An 18,712-nucleotide genomic window follows, 5' to 3' on the forward strand; every position below is an offset into this window, starting at 1 on the left:
CATAGTGCCAAACTCTAAATCTGATGAATACAGCCATATTTCTTCAAGTGCTCTAATGTTACTCTCAGGATGACTGTTTCATCATTAGTAGTTCTAACACTGACACCTTTCACTTTTATATGTTCCTCACATAAAGCAACTGGGGACTATATGCAACTAAGTGATCTCTGCAGTGCAACCTCAGTAACTCTCACCAACTTAAGAAACAGTACTTGACTGTCTCACACATGATTGTCTCAAGCCACATAAACCTACATATCCTAAAGTATCTGCAAACACAACTTCAAAAACTGCTATTATCAAACTCTGTCAAGCACAGACGATTCAATAATGCATTTTCCTTCTTAATACTTTAAATGTGTGGCAAAGAAAAATAAGTTATTCGCAGATTTTTAATAAAGAAATGCAAGCAGTCATTAAAAGTTTGAACTCTCCTGGTTTTAATGAAACATTAGGAACAGAAATGCGGAGTGGTTCTGGAAATGCCTGCTAACCTATTTTGAGGAAAAAAAAATAAAATACAAGGAACTACAAATTACCTGAAAATACATTTACACTAGCTGTTAGGAAAATGTTTCAAATTAATACAGCTGGCAAGGTTGGAAGAACCTTCCAATCAAAGCAGTAGGTACAAAAACCTTTGCTTTAGACATTTTTAAAATTAATCATTTATTGATGGAGGGGATTACAGAATGTGCGTAAGTGTAATACTAGAAATAGGGTAGGTTTCTGCTGCTCTTTTTCTGCTGATGTGCTCCAGCTCTTCGAAATTTGAAGCAGCCCTACAAATCCAATTGTCATGAACTCTACCTTGTACTGTGAATAGAGGTGGGAGAGCTATATCATGCCTAATGTTCTGTTCACCGTGACCCTATCCTTTGCTCGGATACTCTTTGTTAATAAGCTGTAAAAGGAATTACTTCAGTCTCACACATACAGTGTCCCTACCTTCATAATTTCTTTGTACATAGTATGCAACTCTGCCATGCTTCTACCAAGTATTTGATTTTAAAAGAGGAATCTCTGCTTAAATGAAAAGGTTTTTTAGTTTATTGACTAAATTAGATGCTAACTCACAGCACCAAAACAATTATAAACTAATTTTCTTGAATGTGTTTTTAATATTTTCTGCAGTTTACTGATAAATGAATCTTTTAAGTCTCTGGATTAAAAAAAAAATATGTATAACATAAACAAATAAAAGGGAAAACCTTGACTTCTTCAGATGATCTCTGAGCTATTGCTAAGAAAGTTTTAAGACAATTAAATAAAATCTCCAGAACTTACTCCTCCCACCTCCACTGTCTGAAACATATTTTATTGGTTTACACGTCTTAAAATTACAAAATTAATGTTCTCTCTTTAATGAAAAAGGAATAAAAATCATAAGACTGTAGAAACTATGGATATTAGGCTGATTTAATGAAAAAGATAATTCCTTATAAAAACAGATGTTACACATCACTATGAAAAATATAAACAACTTAGTTCTGTAACTACGCATTTTACACTGTTTGAAAAGAAAGAAAAGCAACAAACGTTTATTGTCCTTAAGTTGAATTTTACTATTAAAAAATGACACTATATAGCTTTTAAAATTAGAATAACTTTTACCTGGTACAGGCTGTCTCTCATTCCATTCACTTGTAATTAAAGTCTCTAGAATCTTTATGTGGTGTTCAGTATTATCAGAGCTGTAGGAGATGGATTAGACAATAAGAAACAGGAAAAATACAAACGTTTTACCCTAGTATTATTCAAAAGAATTGGAAAAAATTACCAGAATACTCTCCCCGCTGGAAGTCAGGTCACAAAATTAATTCATTACAATTACTTTTGTATACAGTTAACCCAAGTTATGGTACCGAATATAATTAAGATGTCCTACGTACCTTGCTATCTGGTATTTAAAAAGGAGAGGGCTGAAAATTTCGGCTAGAGACCGTGCATTCAAGAGATTTTTGCTGGAGGCTTGACAAAGTCTGAGGAAATGTTTGAGCAAATACTGGAGCGTAAACCAGTATTGGTGAGGTATATTTGGAGATCTAATGAGTTTCTTCAGCAACTGTGCGTATTCTTCTGAGCTCTGCACATCTACAAGTAAACAGATAAAAGGATCTTGATATCAGCATGGGAATATTCAGCAAATAAAATGTAGAAGTTATCTCCCTCCTTTGGAAGCATCGATTTTGCAGAAGAATAATAAAAATTCAGTCCTTCCTTAGTGCTGTAAGATTTGTTTCTTCTTTGGAAAAGAAGTGAAATGCTTGGGGAAAAGTAAAGAACAAGTATTCAGAAGTCAAATGGAAACAGATATGCATTTTGGTAAAAACCACAATGTGTTCAGAGCGTACTGGTAGAAGTCTGTCTTGTGTTTAGCGTCACACATGATTGGGTAATTCTGAGATGCACTAGATAAGCCCCACAGGTGCTGTTCTAACTTTGAAGGTTACCAGTAACAATATCCTGTCCTGAGAAATACAACAGAATACTTCGCTGATGAGCTGAAAGCATGTACGCTGTTTGTTTGAAATCAGCACTATAGGTGGTGAATCTTACATGCATGTATTTGTCACTTCATAATCTTTAACTCCCAACATACTGCAGAACACCACGACCTCTAATACGTTTACTTTGTCAGCACTGATAAAAAGTTAAAAATTAGCTTTCTGCACACAGATAAGTCCTTGATTTTTCCCCCGTTTTTCTATAGTCCTTCTACCAACTAAAATGCAAAGAATTACATTATCCCATATATTCTTTTTTTCTATCATGCTTACCTAAACACATAAGTAAATAATGCAGAACTAGATCTGAACTGAAACAGCTCCCATCAAAAACAGTAAAGGTGTCAATTTTTTTTTCTGAGGTAACTGCCAGGTTGTGCAGCATCTTCCTTGTTCTCTGGGTTATGTACCGGATCACTAGAACTCAAAATCCTAAAAAAAAAAAGCTTTTTTTCTGACATTTGAAATAATCTGGTATTCCTACCTTGAGCAACAGAAATTACATCACTGTAAACAGTTGCTGGAATTATGGGATTTGGCAGATCTAGGAGATACCTCTTGAGAGCATCTGATAAAGTGTGTACATCAAAAGTTTCTAAATCCAATGAAGAGGCATCTGGAAGGAAAGAACAGCATAGTTCTAAGACATTAGCAATTAGAAGAAAAATGCAGACTTAGGATATTACCCTCTCAAAACAAGCCAGAACTGCTAATTAATATCTGGTTTATAATTAACAACTCAAAAGAAATAATCAATCTAAAACATCAAAACACATCGTTAAGACTTGAATATATAGTGCTCAACACTGTGCCCAGGCCTTTCACATCTGATGAAACCAATAACTTCCACTGCTGTGTGGCTTTCAGTCATACACAGTGCTAGGCTGAACTCATGATAATGATTTGCTTTATGTTGGTAATGTTATGGAATATCAGAATATTTTTAACAGATCTCTGTTTTACCTACAAATATTTTGTTTAAGAAGTAAGTATTAATCAAGGCTTTACCCAAATGCAGGCTCTTTGCTGACAGCTAGTGCTATTATGACTAATTAACAACTCAGGGCTCCATGCCTGTAAATATTTATGTGAGTAAGTGGAAACAAATACACATGTGCAGAACTAGGTGCTGAGTGTTTTGTCTAGCAGTTGGGATTTATCTTGTAAAACCTGGTATCCTTCCAGTATTGTTATGACTCAAACTAAGGTCTGAGAGTACCAGTACTTCTTAGTGCTGGAGCAAGGGATATCAGCAGCAAAATTAAAAATAGGAAAACAGAAATAGTGCAAGCAAGTTTGATTTTCCTCTTAAAACATAAAAGTCTGGTGCAGTATAGTCCCAAAAGTTTACAGAAAGACACATCTGGGACAAGAATCTAGAGATACCAATGCTGAACAACTTTTTAGGCTAGTCAAGTCTCCTCTAAAACAACTCTAGAAAATACTTAGCCAGCTTGAAACAGATTGTACTGTGAGGTAGAGAACTCAGCTATATGGTGTGCCTACACATTCTGTGAAAAAAGTCAAAACAGTTTAGTGAGACACCCAGTGCTCTTTCTCCTTCCTCCTGTTTTCCCCAAAGGAAAGCCTGCAGCAGAGTTTAATCCCAAAGAATCCTTTCGAGAAAATAATGAGAAAACTTGCAGTGTGGCTATGCATTCTACAAAAGCAACTAAGCACCGAGAAACCTAACCAACTACAAATTCCTAATAGTTTTCAACAGTTCCGTTGCTCCCAGAATGTTTATTTCATAATTTAAGTCCTGATTCTCTCAGTGTTGACCCATTCCTACACATGAATGTGTGAGTAAGAGTTAACTTGAGCTACTCTGCAGCTTTTTGAGTGTAGTTATAAACAGACCTTAACTATTCTGTCTAATGAGCTGGCCAGCTGCAAGACAGCTTTGATTTTGGAGCTAAATAACACTGTGTTGAAACTAACGGGCAGTTATCCAAATTAAAATGCAGAGTACTTTAGCCATAAGCAGAACAGCACATTAATGCTCTTCACAGCTTGGTGAATAAAGCTGACTTGCACACTGTTAAATCAAGACAGTAGGCAGCAAAGATCCAATCTCTGTATCCATGCATCTGGACATCCACCACACTGGACCTGTCCTGGAAGACCCTAGTAATATCTTGAAGAGAACAGAGTAAGAAACTCCGTTACTACGTTACTAGCAAGTAAAGTCCCGATTTCCTTTCCTCAAACCTGATTACATTTTAAATAAGAATAAATGTAAACCACAAGATCTTAGGAGATAAACAAATCTTTCATAAAAGTACACACCAGTTTAAAGACCTAACATGGGATTTCAATAAATTAAGATCTGCACTCATATTATGCTGTAAAAATGCGGATTTATGCGGACTGAAATATAATTATGATGCTAAAAATAAGGCTTAGGCTGTTAGTACCACATGTGTATATTCTCTCTCTGCTTTCATGCATGTACCTCTTCTCTCCCACCAGTTTCAACAAAGGAGAAGATGCTCTTTTGATTTGAAAGAACAGTCAACTCAAAGCATAATTTTTTTGTTTATTTTGCTAATACTTGAAATTACTAAAAATGAAGAGAGAAGTATGAGTTGCTTAATTAGTTCATTTGGCACCATGGCATGTAACCAGTTTCATTTTCTACCTCTTGTATTTTTGTGCCTCTTCATGCAAAAAGCAAGCTCACACTGCACACCAGGTTGCAAAAGCATAGTGAAGCACTGCTGCTACAATACTTCCTCATCTCTCATAGTGCAGTTAAGTGTTGCCACACCTATACATTCTGGCATAAGGTATAAAAACCATAATACCAAAAGAGAAGGAAGCACATGTCAGAGAAGTTGAATGTGTATGTGGCATTAGCAGTGTAACTGCATCTTCAATGCCCAAAGCCTGAGAACCCAAACTTTTGCAGCAACACTGGCTCAAATCATTTGCTTTCCCTTCCATCATCATCTCCATACCAGACAGGGAATGTTCAGCTATTGTTTCTCCTGCCACAAATGTACGTACAGAACTGTATGTAAACAATTGGCCTTTTGTTTACAAAATATTAACCAGTAGTGCAGCGCTACAGGAATGATGCATCTTTCCCTTGCTTCAAAAAGAAGAAAACCAAACACAAAACCTCCCTTTTCTTTTTATTTTTTTCCCCCATGCAGCTGAACTTTTAGCCCTTAAACAAGCAGGTGGCCAGCAAATGACTAAAATATTATTTATGGAAGAGGAACTGATGCAGTGAATAAAAAGATAACCTGCAAGAGTAAAAAACAAAACAAAACAAAAACAAAAACCCAACTTTTCCATATTAAGCGTAAACTTTACAAATCTTTCTTATTTATATTTGACTTATTATATTATTCAGAATCAAGTTATACGTAAGCTGAGCAGGGGAGCAAAGAAAACAGGATCAGTGTGACCCTAAAATCCACCTAGTTCTTCAGGGAAGACAGCTGTACTTACCACATTCAAGAATTTGTCTTAATTCTGCTGAGCTGCTTGAGCTTTGTGTCACATATAAAGTTGAGCACTCCAGACCTTCAAAACAAAATTGATGGGATGTATTAATATTCCAGTGACTGCTGCCGTGTAACAACATACTTTTGTATTCTTCAAATAAGTATATATAGAATAAATTAGCAACATTCTACCATCACTATCCTCCTACAAAATACAATTGATTTTTAAGGCTGTAATATACTTCTTTGTACACAAACTAAGTTCTGCAAATAGAACTAGCCATAGAAGATCCGAGATCCCAGCAGACCCCCTCACTCAGTGCAGCGCTCGTGATGAACACAGAAGCTCAGGATTTGGCAACAGACACAGCAAAGAGAACAACCCGCAGGAGCAACGCTGGAGACACATCTTCCTTTACCTGGCCTATTTAATAAGTAAGAAGCCTGAGGTATACTACCTCAGGAATGGGAAAGGACAGAAATTCTGACACACCTTAACTACTGTTAAGCCTAAATAGACTTAACTGAGACTTCTAAGTCACAAGCAAGCTCACCCCTGGTACTCTACACAGTTAACAGAGACATACAGTCTCTTCTAAGGAACAGGCAAGTCTTGGGTTACCACTGACAATCTGTAGAGCACAAAACCTCAGTGTGTAAACAGGGTGTGTCACATCACTACCACAAGAGAGGACATATGCATCATGTAGTACGCCTCAGAATGCACTTGACTAAAGAATATCAATGCAATGCTTGCACATGAAAGATTCTGTTTACAATTTTGCTAATTCAGGGAAAATACAGATGACACAAGAAATGAGACAATACCCAAGGATGCAGAACGCCAGCAATCTAATATTGTCACTGGTGCTTCCTGGAACCTTCTTGGTTATGCTAACTGTTGCTGAACACTGGCCCTTCTCACTGATATTAGCAAACTCTTCCTCATTCAGTAAAATACTACAGTCTTCCAGTGTCACAGCACTATGTGAGAACCCATATTCACAGGGACAGCAATCTGTATTGGTAAGAATGCCACGTATCTCCTCACTTCGAAGGCCACTGGAGGAGCAACACTACTCCTAATCACACCAGTACTATGAAGGAAGTAACATAGAGAAGCCAGGAAAAGACTGAGGGGGCAAAAGAAGTAGAAGACAAAGACATAAAGGTGAAAGCCTCTAAGGGACAGAGAGATGCAACACAAAAAGAGTTGGAGAGCAAAAAAACCATAAAAATTATCACTGACTGTCTCAGAACACAGCAGTAATAAAGATCTGCCTCCTGAAGTTCTAACCTTTTCATATTCAGTTGTGTTGGGTTTTTTTTGTGTTTTTTTTTCTGATTTGGAGAAAAAAATTACTTATTTGGCCCTGTATCCAATGAAATGTCATGATGCTTCTTCCACAATCAGGACTTAGGACTTTAGAGGGTTAGGAAAAAAAAAAAAAAAAAAGATAAATCTAATCCCTTCTTCTTCTATCTTTGCTCAGGTCTGAATAGCCTCTCAGCAGAAACCAACGCAACAAACCTTAAACGAGACTACTTTCATCTGAGTTGGATAATGTGATGCCTTAGCAGCTCTAGGACAGGGAGATGTCAATTCTGGATTTAATTCTGCAGCCTTGGCTCACACAAGAAATAAAAAGTGGTGGATAACTCCTCAGCCTACCTTTCTTTTCAATTGTCTCTATTATCTTGATGAGGATTGGTGGAGCAACATCAGGAGGTGAAAACTGCTCTGTAAGATCCGGAAGTGAAAAAGCTGTAAAAGAAGAAAAATAAAAATAAGCCAAGCTACACTACAGTTATGAAAATCATGACATAAAATGAAACCAGTTCATTTTTAAGTAGTAAACAGTTCATCTTATCAGCTGTAAAAGGCTGTGCAAACATCTCACTTGTCAGGCTTAAGTAAAAATGCTCCAAAACTTATCAGAAAGCTGTAAAAAATTTTGAGGATTGTACTTTTAGAGCATTTTCTTCCAGAAAATTCCATCAATCCTAAAATCACCTTTCATTTAACACAGGAAGGAAAAATACAGTAGAAGTCTGACACCTATGGGAAGACAGAAACACAATGCAAGACAGGAAAGAAAAAAATATTCCTAAAATATTTACATCCACTGTATACCAGGTGAGGGAGAAACACATCACCATATGGGAGCTGAGGATCCACTAGGTAAAAAAGGTGGGAACAGCAGTATAAACAGGCTCATATTCACAAAAAACGCTCAATTATATAGATACAGAGATGCGAAGATATTCTTCAAGCCTAGCAGTGTCAACAGTGTAGGTATTTTTGAAGCAATGATTTTCTTTTCTACAATTATTGGTTAAGGATGAATGGTGAGCTAATCAGGAAGGAACACTTTGCAGATCCAAATAACCCTGCATAACATCTCCATACAGACTTCATGCAATGGTTTCTTTGCTGAGAGAACATACTATATAAACGAATGTTCTAACACTGTAGTGTGAGAGATGATCAATCTCTCAATGCACTGTTTTTGACAAAAGAATAATTTAAAAAGTTTTAAAGAAATCTTTTCGAATTCCTAGAACACAAGAACATTTACATAAAGTTATTATTAAACAGCTGCCAGAAACATCCGGCATACTTTGATGGCTTCTGGCTGATAAACAGAGCTTAACCATTGAGGTAAAATTTGTCAGTTGCCTAAACAGTGCTGATCTCTGCTCAATTAAATTCATCAGAACAAATGGTGCACTTCTGAAATGTATACATGCACATATCCATTTGCATGCGTGCACATGATTCAGTAGAACTATTATGATAACTAAGAAGGGAAAAAAGAAATGACAGCAAAATATAAATATTGTTTTAAGTTAATATCTTTCAAATATGCAAAAATTAAACTAATAGAACTGAAATAGCAGACAATTTTTTCACTGAGTAATTACATATCTTTCTAAAAATGTGAACAAATTGCAAGTGAAAAAGACAGAAATTACTGAAGAACTTTGGAAGTGAAGAGAACTAAAGAGAAGAATGAAAGATAATGAATTATTTACAAATTTATAGTAGAAGGTGGCCCTTACAACATACAGCAGAATGCCTGAATAACAATCATGAATTACTTTCCAGTCCATTCATAACTGAGAAGGACACGAGAAAACATCTGTTAATCATAAAATTTTTAACTTAGAAGGCCCAGAAAATGAGAATTCAAGAGACTCAAAAGGGTTGCCTAGGGAGATCCCTGGCCTGCTGATGTTACTTTTCAATCACTCATGGAAAATGAGCAGACCCTAAGGATCAAAGGAGTTCTTCTGCTCTGCTTGTAGCCTGAAAAGACAAGCAAAACGACTGATGACTACACGCTAGTTACACTAACAATCTTAAGGAAAAGTTGATACTGGATTCCTATGATAAAACATTAAAAGGCAGCAGCGTAGCTAAGGATTGTCTGCATACCTTGTAGAGAATAGGTTCTGTTAAAAACCACACTACTTCCTTCTTTATGATGATATAGTTATTTTAAACATGCAAATGAGTTGACATAAACTCTCGAGCTCCATCAGATAGCTGAGTTAGTATAACTTCACAATTAAAACCTACACAAAAATAAAGGACATGTTAGTGTAGCTGATCAAGAAGTAGCTGACCATTAGACCTCCAAATGCAGTAATTAATATAGAACAAGCTACTCAGGGAAGGAGATGATGTATACATCTCTTCACATCTTCAAACCACTTTCAGGTGCCTTCCTTTAGCTTAGCATCTTATCTTCTTCATCAAACACAAGCTGGTCTCAAATGCAAGACTATGCAGTCCAAGCAGCATCTCCTTAGGCATACTGTAATACTGAAAGATCATTTGATCAGATCACAGAATTCTTTTCAACCCCAAACTATGAATCTATCTTATTATAAGATAAGTAAGGGCAAATCTACTGAAATAATACTGAAAGATCAGATCAGAATCATATCAAAGGGTATTCTAAGAAAATATTTGAAGTATGACACGTATTAATACACTGCAGAATGCTAAGGGCATAAAATACATCCCTACATGGCAGCAAAGCAAGAATAGGATTTAAGAACAGTTTACATACTTTTACTTAACTTTCTGCTCCCCTAGGTAGCCAGCTACAGTAAGTACTCTACTTCTTAAGTAACTGCAAAGAAATTGCATCATCTCTGAACAAAAATGCACATCTCATAATTCCAGCTAGAGACAGTGTTTCAAGCTAAATTGAAACTGCAAAAAGAAATAAGAGTAAAATAAGGAGAAAGAGCCACTTGCACTGAGTGGAAGTCAGTCTGACAGACACTTGAAACCTTTCAGCGACAGCATAGCAGCTCAAGGACGGTCTGTCCTGCATATTCAGCTGCTGCCCTTCCTTTCAGGCAGCAGAGAGAATTATGCTTTCTCACATGTAGCAAAACATGCCTTGAAAAGATGGCAAGGGATAGTCCGCAAGTAGCTATAAGCAAGATGTATTTAGAAAGATAATTCGATTTGCCATAGATTTAAGGTGTTTTTTTTTTTTTTAACATGAGGTGTGGGCTATGCCTGATAAATGAAGTTTAATCACTGAAGTAAACCAGAAGGAGAATCTAATCCCAGGTGAAGACTTCATGGGAGGAAATCACTGCAGAGCGAAGAAAGACGCCACACAATACTGCACATCTGTCTCCACAGGATATAAAGAATGGTGCGAATACAGATCGTAGAGTGCCTCTCTTCTCATCTATATCATCTGCTACTGAATCCCTCTATTGCACAGTATTCTTAAATAATATTCTTAGATGACAATGGAAAGCTTCCGGAAACATTTACCTTCATATTTAAGTAAAATCTACTTTTTGTGTACAATGACATGAATATTGAGCAAAAACATTGGTTAAAATTAAGAATTTCCTATTGCCACCCTAAAATACACATCTATCAAAATATTGAAGTAGCAGTAAAATTTTAAAATAGAAATCAAGATTTCTGATTTCTTCTTTCCTATACCCCATTCAATTTCTCCAAAACTGGAAATTTTTATCAATCGGGGATGTTGCTGAAATTTTAGACATCAACAGAGCCTTTAAAATAAAGAGAATCTATTCCATAAATAAATGAAACATAAAATATTTACATATTTTACTAAAAATCCAGGATATTCACCTCCCCGTAATACTAAGCTGACAAGTAAAAGCTCAGTAGCAAAAGGACACAAACACATACACACAAACCAACCTCAATCTAGGCACCATCAGCATGGTAATGTCAGAACAATGCATCTAAAGATACAGTTACAATGCTCAACAGCAATGAATAAACTTTCACTTTGTAAGCATGTAGGCAATTAATGAATGAACACTACCTAATCTACCTACTCTAGGATTTCCCACTCATTACTGTCATTGCCCCTATAACTAAGTTACTGCATCACACTGACTTGTACTTTGAACTTTACAACTTATGCAGAAAATTGAAAATGATGTTCAAGTTGGAAGATCTCACAACACACACATCTGACAAGAAAACAAAAAAAAAAAAAAAAAAAAGACCTAGAATTTGTAAAATTGAAGCCAATTTACAACGTCTACATAAAATACAGTGAAATTTGGGAAATGTCCTCCATTTTCGAAATGTCAACAGGAAATAGCAGAGATTAAAGTAAAGAAAACTATACTTGTTTTGTAAAAGCCATTTGAATCTTGTAGTCAGAATACAAGATACTCTTCAAGTAGACTAGATGAAGAAAATACAGCATATTTGAAGATTTACAGCTGGAAAAGAAATTTTTCACATAAGTCACTTCTAGTAAAAAGCAAGGAAATAAATCCAACATGCAACCTGCATTCAGTACCTGATTTCAAAAGTATCTTCTGTTTTGATGCATGCTGTAGCACAGCGCAGAGGCGTGGAGAACCAAATCCACTCTTAAGAATCTGAGCAACTTTGTAGATCCCTTTACTACAATCCAGTATCAGTTTTTCACTTAAAGCAATCATTATCTTTGTTCCTCCTCAAATCCTGTAATCAACTACTTTTTTTTTTTTTCTTCAAAACATGAAGGTTCTGAAAAGCTGTCATACACTTTTTACGTCTTCCTTCTAGTCACAAGTCCAGTAGTATGTCTCCAGATAGTAAGGAAGCTTCTGATGACACATGATAAAAGCTGGATTTTCCACTTGCTCTATTTTTACCTTGCCACAGTGAGAACCAATGAGAGGAACCACAAGCCAGGATTCTCTCCAATCTGTGAACTCTACACTCTCCCTGATACAGACAGGCTTTAACAGCATTAAGGCTATCGCAATGTGTGGGAGATGGGAACATACCTAACGTTCAAGGGTTGCCAACACAGCTACAAAGTGCAAGATGAAACCAGCCCACAGCTGCACCTTTTGGAAGGGTTCTCAGTAAAAAGAGATATTTTAACATTAGTACCTGGCAATGGCAAGTGGAAATTTAAAGCTGGAATTTGGCTTCAGAAGTTTCTGAGCCAAATCCTTCATTACTGCTGAAAGAAAAATGAAAATGAATACATTTTAAAAATATACATGGCTTAAACTACAACAGCACAAACACCATAGAAATGATAGCTTAAAATGTAACTATATAATACCATGAAAAAGAGCTGGAGTTCAATTTCTGGATATTTTACAGGAACTATATACTAACACATTTGAACTTAGTGCTGACTCAATTACTCCATGTATGTTATTTTTCAAGAGATGACATTTAAAGCTGTTTGTACACATTGCTTTTGATGACAACACAGCTGTACATAAAATTCTAACATTTCCAAGCACAGGTCTTCAGATAATCATAACCAGCTTATACGTGTGCAACTGTTTCCACTAACAAACTAAAGTATACATTCATAAGATTTTCACTTATCCATGTTTGCAAATCACAGATTCATCCAAACATGAATGCTTTGACCAGCACTGAAATGAACTGAAATAAAAAGAACTGCATAATTAGCATAGAATAAGAAATGCAGAAATAACGGCCATCATGAAGCAAGTGGTGACCATGTCCTTCAGTGAGATCAATTAGCAAACAAGGAAAAAATGGCTTATCAAAAACATGAAATCCCTTTTCTCGCAGCACTGTCTATGGCATAACATACAGCAAGATGAGGACAGTCAGTACCCATATTCACTACTGAAAGCTTTGGAGTAGGTACGAGCTTACTTTCTTCACTGAAAAGCTGTTATTCTGGGAAACAACCATGAAGATCCTGTAATCCTGGGCAGCACCAGGAGGTGCCTCTGAAAGGCTGATGGGGAAGCTCGATGCTCCACACAGATGTCCAACACAAGGCCACAGTGTTCTCTACCCCTTCCTCAGCACTTGCCTTCAACAGCACAGGAAGTACAGACATTGCTTCCCGTGGGAAGATTCCAGAAGGGAATGAAATGAAACTCAGGGATACAGAACACCTAATGATTAGCACAGGGGCATTTCACAGTCTCTGTATGTTTGGTTATAGTCTTAGGAAACAGCCACCTCTGCAGAAATTTTTGGTAGAACATGTATGAGAAAAAAAAAAAAAATTACCAATCTAGATGCTACAGAGAAAGTTTTCATATGGATCTGAGCTTTGGGTTCAACCAAGACAGGAAAAGACAAGTCTGGCATTACAAATTACAAATACCACAGAGAAATTCACTCTGAGATTTGATGACTAATCTGGATTTGGTACCTATAATTTTGACATTTATCAAGAAAGCAAGCAGATATAGTATTTTGAACTGTCTATCTGCTACTAGCAAAAAGTTCTTTGGTGAAGAAAGATGAACAAAAGTGAGAGTGAAGACCAGGAATTTTATGTCACCGTGTGTCACAGATCAAGCACTGTAATAGTCAGTAAATTCAGCTGCAACTGTTGGAAGAGGAGAAGACCTCTCTTCATGCTCCATGTGAACTGGGATAATTCAAGTTTGACTACAATTAAATTCCTGTAGGTGCTGAACACATAACTGAAAATGGCAGGAGTGCTCAGCCGTCTCTTCCAGTACTTTAATTAGATACATTTTTTAAAAATAACAATATTCAGAGGAAAACATAAAATAAAGTTTTAGGCTTCGGTGAATTTTGCATGTCATTATGAGTAGCTTAGTAAGCCTGCCTACTATTACTTGTCTTTTATTTTTATCAGATGCCATCAACCACGCAGACTCTGTGGACTCAGAATATCACAGAAGCCAACACTGCTAGAGGAGACTTGACCCAGGAGAAACACAGAGAGATGAAGACTACCCAAGCACTAGAAAAAGAAAAGTTCTGACCCAGTAGAACTATTAGCGCACAGGCTCACAAGAAGCCCAATTTTTACACAGACAGAAAAATGTCTGCGAGTCAAGATTTATTACTGTAAAAATGATCATACAGCTATGAAAGCAAATGGAGAAAGTATATGCTGTTGACCTTACATGACTGGAGTACAACTAGGAAAAGTAATAAAAATACTGATTCAAAAACCTTGTCAGAAAATTCTTCTAAAAGATGTTGCCTGCCCAGCTTTGTTCTTCCACTAGTCAGCAAGCATTCATTATGTGCCAGAAATGGAGGGACAACTTAATTCAGATGTTCTCTGCTAATGGTATACTGAACATTTTAGCCACTGCAAAAAATACAGATTGGTACTAGAAAAATAGTTTATCATATCTGCAGTCAGTCCTCTTTTTCTTTCATCTGCAAAGAAGAAATACCTAAAAAAGCAGAACATATTTTCTGGGCATCTCGATAACAATAAACTCTTATGGAGAAACAATACTCATTAATATGCTTCTGGACTTTAAATCACTTTTAAAAACATTCCTATTTCCTCTGTGGTCCTACATGACTAACATATAGGGACCAGATTTTTTGGAAGGGTTTTATTCCAAAAGGTGGAACATGACTCTGAACATGACTCTGAACTTCAGCCAATCCCAATACACTGATCAAAACACAAACCCAGCATCTCCAGAATCGTGTATGTGAGGCAAGTACTGAAAACACCATTTACAAGCCTGAAAAAGAACATTTCAAACCAATTCTTGCAGAAAAATGGGTGTAATTTGTTACAAAATACTTAGCACTTAACAGAATGAGGCAGTCATTTCTCCAGGAAGACAAATGTATGAATATCGCGATCAGGCCACTTATAATTCAACCCACTGAATCTACAAACGCTGGAATAAAAACTGAATGTTACTTCACTTCAAACAAAATATCTGGAAAAATACACAGTCAATAGTTTAAATCAGTGCATTAACCTAGACAAGTCACATACTTTGATACCTTCTATGTTTATCACCTACACGTACATACAAGCAATGATCCGACTCATAAAAATACCATGTGCATGCTGTTTATGCAAGAAGTTTGGGGAGCTGGAAGAATAAATTTCTCTCCTCATCCCTTTCTTGTAATGTCAAGCCATTCTCAGGGGTAAGGAGAACAGGGGAAACTATTCGAACAAAGAGGAAATAGCCGAAGGCGCTTCCAGATGAGCACAATAAAGTTATCTGTAAACAGTAGATGGCAGAACTAAACAGCACAAAACTTTGATTTGACATAAAAATTTGTACTTTAGCTGTTCTCCCAAGAGAAATCTGAGGTTTCCTTACCCTTCTCTGACACAAGAAAATAAACACTCACTGCCCTGACAATTGAAAAAATTCATACAAGATAAAACAAAATGAAAGCTCAGAAAGAAAGGAAAGAAAAAAAAGCTATATCTGACTGGTTCAGCTGCATAAATAAATGGAACATATAAAACCACCAAGTAACAGCAGTACAGAATACTCCTTCACAACAGTTTATACATCTAGCACTGACTGCTAATCATGTTTCACACCCATTAATTTAATGTTTCATAAAGCTCTATTTCTATCATCTGCTGAAAGGGAAGTGATACTGCTTGTACTGGGCAGGAATTCTGTACATAATATTCTATCACATTAAACCTCAGTAACTTTATGAATTATGAGCTGTCAAGGACTTTTCTCATCTGCCACAGAATATACTTCTTAGAAATAGGAGCTATAAATAAGGCAACAGATGTTTTTTGTTGGCTTCAACTGAAGCACAGATAATTTTTAAAAAACCAGTAGTTAACACTGTTCTATAAGACAATACTTTGCTTCCCTCTACTGGTGAGCTTTCGCAGTACTTCTTTTCAAACTGAATTCAAGACTTGAAATGGCGACAACTATTTTCAATTTGTATTAGCAAAATTAGAGAAGCAAGTAGCCCTATGCTGAAGAGAAACTGCACAGCTTATGAAAAATATACTAAGTGCAGTATCTCCTTGCATGCACAACACTGCACTGTAATGCCACACATAACGTTGGACTGCTTTGCAAAAGCAAACCCACTAGGAGCTGGAGGACAAGATGGGAGAAGTACCTGTTTATTAAACTGCCTTTTAAAGTGTTGTCAGATAAACAGAAACAGTAATACATGAAGTAAATAAGAATGCAGTAAAATAAGCTGCCTTCCTGCTTCTAAGCACAGAGCACACCATAAGCCAGGAAGCCAAGGTTGAGCAGTGTGGGAGCTGTGGACACACACTGGGCCTTCCTTACTGCCAGCGTGAGAGAGGCACAGCATGATTCTGAAAACAGAGAAAACATTTTAAAGAGACAACACACACAGTTTGCATCCTGTGGGTATCTTCAGGCTCCAGGCCAGCAGTCTGCAGTTAGAGAGAACAGAGTACTCACTTACTGCACCCCCACAAGGCAGGGTAAGATCATGGAGGGGACAGCAAGGAGAGGGAGGTACAAGGACAGCCAAGAATTCAGATCCAGCAAAGTTCCAAACACCGTCTTTATTGTCAAAGGAAGGTTATGTACATTCCTTCTTCCTTCAGGACAGTAGCTCCATAGCTCCATAGCTGAAAAACAGCTGAGCTCCAGAAGAATTTGAGTAGTTCTGCCAAATTCTCATCATACATTGTAACTGGCAGTGAAAAACCTAGCATTCCAGCTCACGGCAATGATTTCATATGAAACCGTACACAACATCAAGAAGGAAAAAATAATGCACTGAATAGTCAGGTGTACTGTGGACAGCACAGGTGTGAGGGGAGATAGCATGTTCCACTGACATCTGCATCTGGAAACTACTTAATAGGTTTTCTTCATACAACTTTCAGGTTTATCATTGCTAATAAGCACCCACATTGCAAAACTGGTATATTATTGTACTATACTGGTAGTGCTTGGAAGCCCTTATCAAAACATGAACAAACTTGTGATCATTCTGCCTACCTTACTGGTCTTAACTAAGAAACCTCTGAGAACTCATATCAGCTGCTCTACTGACCTTCTACAAACTTTATATATCTTTTATATCTTTTTATATCTACAAAGATATAAAGCCATAATATTCTAGTAACTTACGCATTCTCAATTTAAAAAAGGTCAGACTGTAGTAAAAGGGTGCTTTATTTTAAATAGACAATATATAAGTTCACAGATTAACACAGTAATTCACTATAGTCACTCCACAAGAGTACTCCCTGTTTTCTGTCTTTTATACCACACAAGCAGAAACAAAACTATATGAAAGAAGCATAAATATCACAATGTCAAGAGCTCAAAACTTAAGACAACTACGAAGCAAGGTTTCATGTGAAATTCCAGTTCTTTCCACATCAAGATTCAGCATTTTTCCCATGAACATATTCTGCTTGTTTGAACATGCAGCGTCCAGTGCACTCAAGGCATAGATCCCAGTTGAATAACTGAGGTATTTACTATCTTGAGCTTTAACTAGATTATATACAGACATATGGTCTCCTAGACAGCTCCTTTTCTCCTGTTCACTTCTCTCTTCAAAACCGAGTCCTCCATTATTTCACATTCAACATCATGCAAGAGCACTTAGTTCCACACCTTGCTCTCTAGCTCTTCATAGCAAGTGGAAAAGCAAATAGGTACTTGTCTGTTCCTGTCATCACAAGAGACAGCTCCTACCTTTTAAGGGAAGGAATGCTGAGGTTCATCTCAAGAAGCAACTGAAAATTCGCTGTCCAGCCAGCACCACCCTCGACCTCTTATGGGCAAGACTGTGGAGCATGTAATGGTAAGACTACATCAAAGACCTCCATGTGGAAAGCTTCAGGGATAATGCCAAGTTCCCTTATTTTCAGACATTTCACCCTCTTCACCTAAAAAATGTTGCCCTAATTTCTTCTGAGTACAAACTTACCAAGATACTACCTCAGTTGCCTTTTCACATAATCAGAGTGATGGTTAATATCAGTACTCCTGCAGCATCTTTTCCTTGTAACAGAAATACAGCTGCTGGATGGACATTCAGTGAAGAAGCTGGAATTCTCTCCAAAACAACCTGCCCCATCTTTACCAGATCCCTGTTCCTTACTCTTTCCTACTTTCTTTTTTTTAATACCGTCATTATTTTTTCTTATGCAAGGCTGTCACTGGTTTGTAATGATGATTCTGTCTGAGAAGCATCATTTAATTTTATTTTCACACAGAAATCAGAATACATTGAACTTCAGGACAGTATGTTTTTTGCTTTGAAACAATATTTTATTTTGCTACTTTTTTTTTTTTTTTTTTTTTGCTGTGGCGAAACTAAGGTGGTGGGGATACAGAACACTCTCAAACTATCTGCTGGAAAGCTGGCTATAGGGAAAGAATAAGCTCTTCATTATGGCAAGGAAAAGATAATATGTATTACTGTGCTTGAGAAGTCAAGTTGTTTAGATCTGGAAGATTTACATAAAAGCACTGGCAGAAGCTGCTGACAGATAAAAG

The 18,712-nt window shown here is 36.8% G+C and overlaps 1 protein-coding gene across 2 annotated transcripts in view; it reads right to left on the bottom strand.

Annotated features, from left to right (window-relative positions):
• Positions 1 to 18,712, bottom strand: part of PIK3R1 (phosphoinositide-3-kinase regulatory subunit 1) — a 56,548-nt gene that overhangs the window by 17,580 nt on the left and 20,256 nt on the right. Inside the window, exons 1-6 of one of the 2 annotated variants that reach the window (XM_042875253.1) lie at positions 11,791 to 12,084; positions 7,635 to 7,727; positions 5,967 to 6,041; positions 2,992 to 3,123; positions 1,893 to 2,094; positions 1,615 to 1,694 (exon numbers count right to left, since the gene is read on the bottom strand). In XM_042875253.1, the coding sequence (XP_042731187.1) occupies positions 1,615 to 1,694; positions 1,893 to 2,094; positions 2,992 to 3,123; positions 5,967 to 6,041; positions 7,635 to 7,727; positions 11,791 to 11,935 (727 nt within the window). In that variant the 5' untranslated portion in view covers positions 11,936 to 12,084. Of the gene's footprint in view, positions 1 to 1,614; positions 1,695 to 1,892; positions 2,095 to 2,991; positions 3,124 to 5,966; positions 6,042 to 7,634; positions 7,728 to 11,790; positions 12,085 to 18,712 lie in introns of those variants that run through there. The other variant, XM_042875252.1, reaches the window with a different exon arrangement.

The sequence above is a fragment of the Lagopus leucura genome, unplaced genomic scaffold, assembly GCF_019238085.1.
Source record: "Lagopus leucura isolate 7727_CA_CO unplaced genomic scaffold, USGS_WTPT01 Super-Scaffold_100014, whole genome shotgun sequence".
NCBI lineage: Eukaryota > Metazoa > Chordata > Aves > Galliformes > Phasianidae > Lagopus > Lagopus leucura.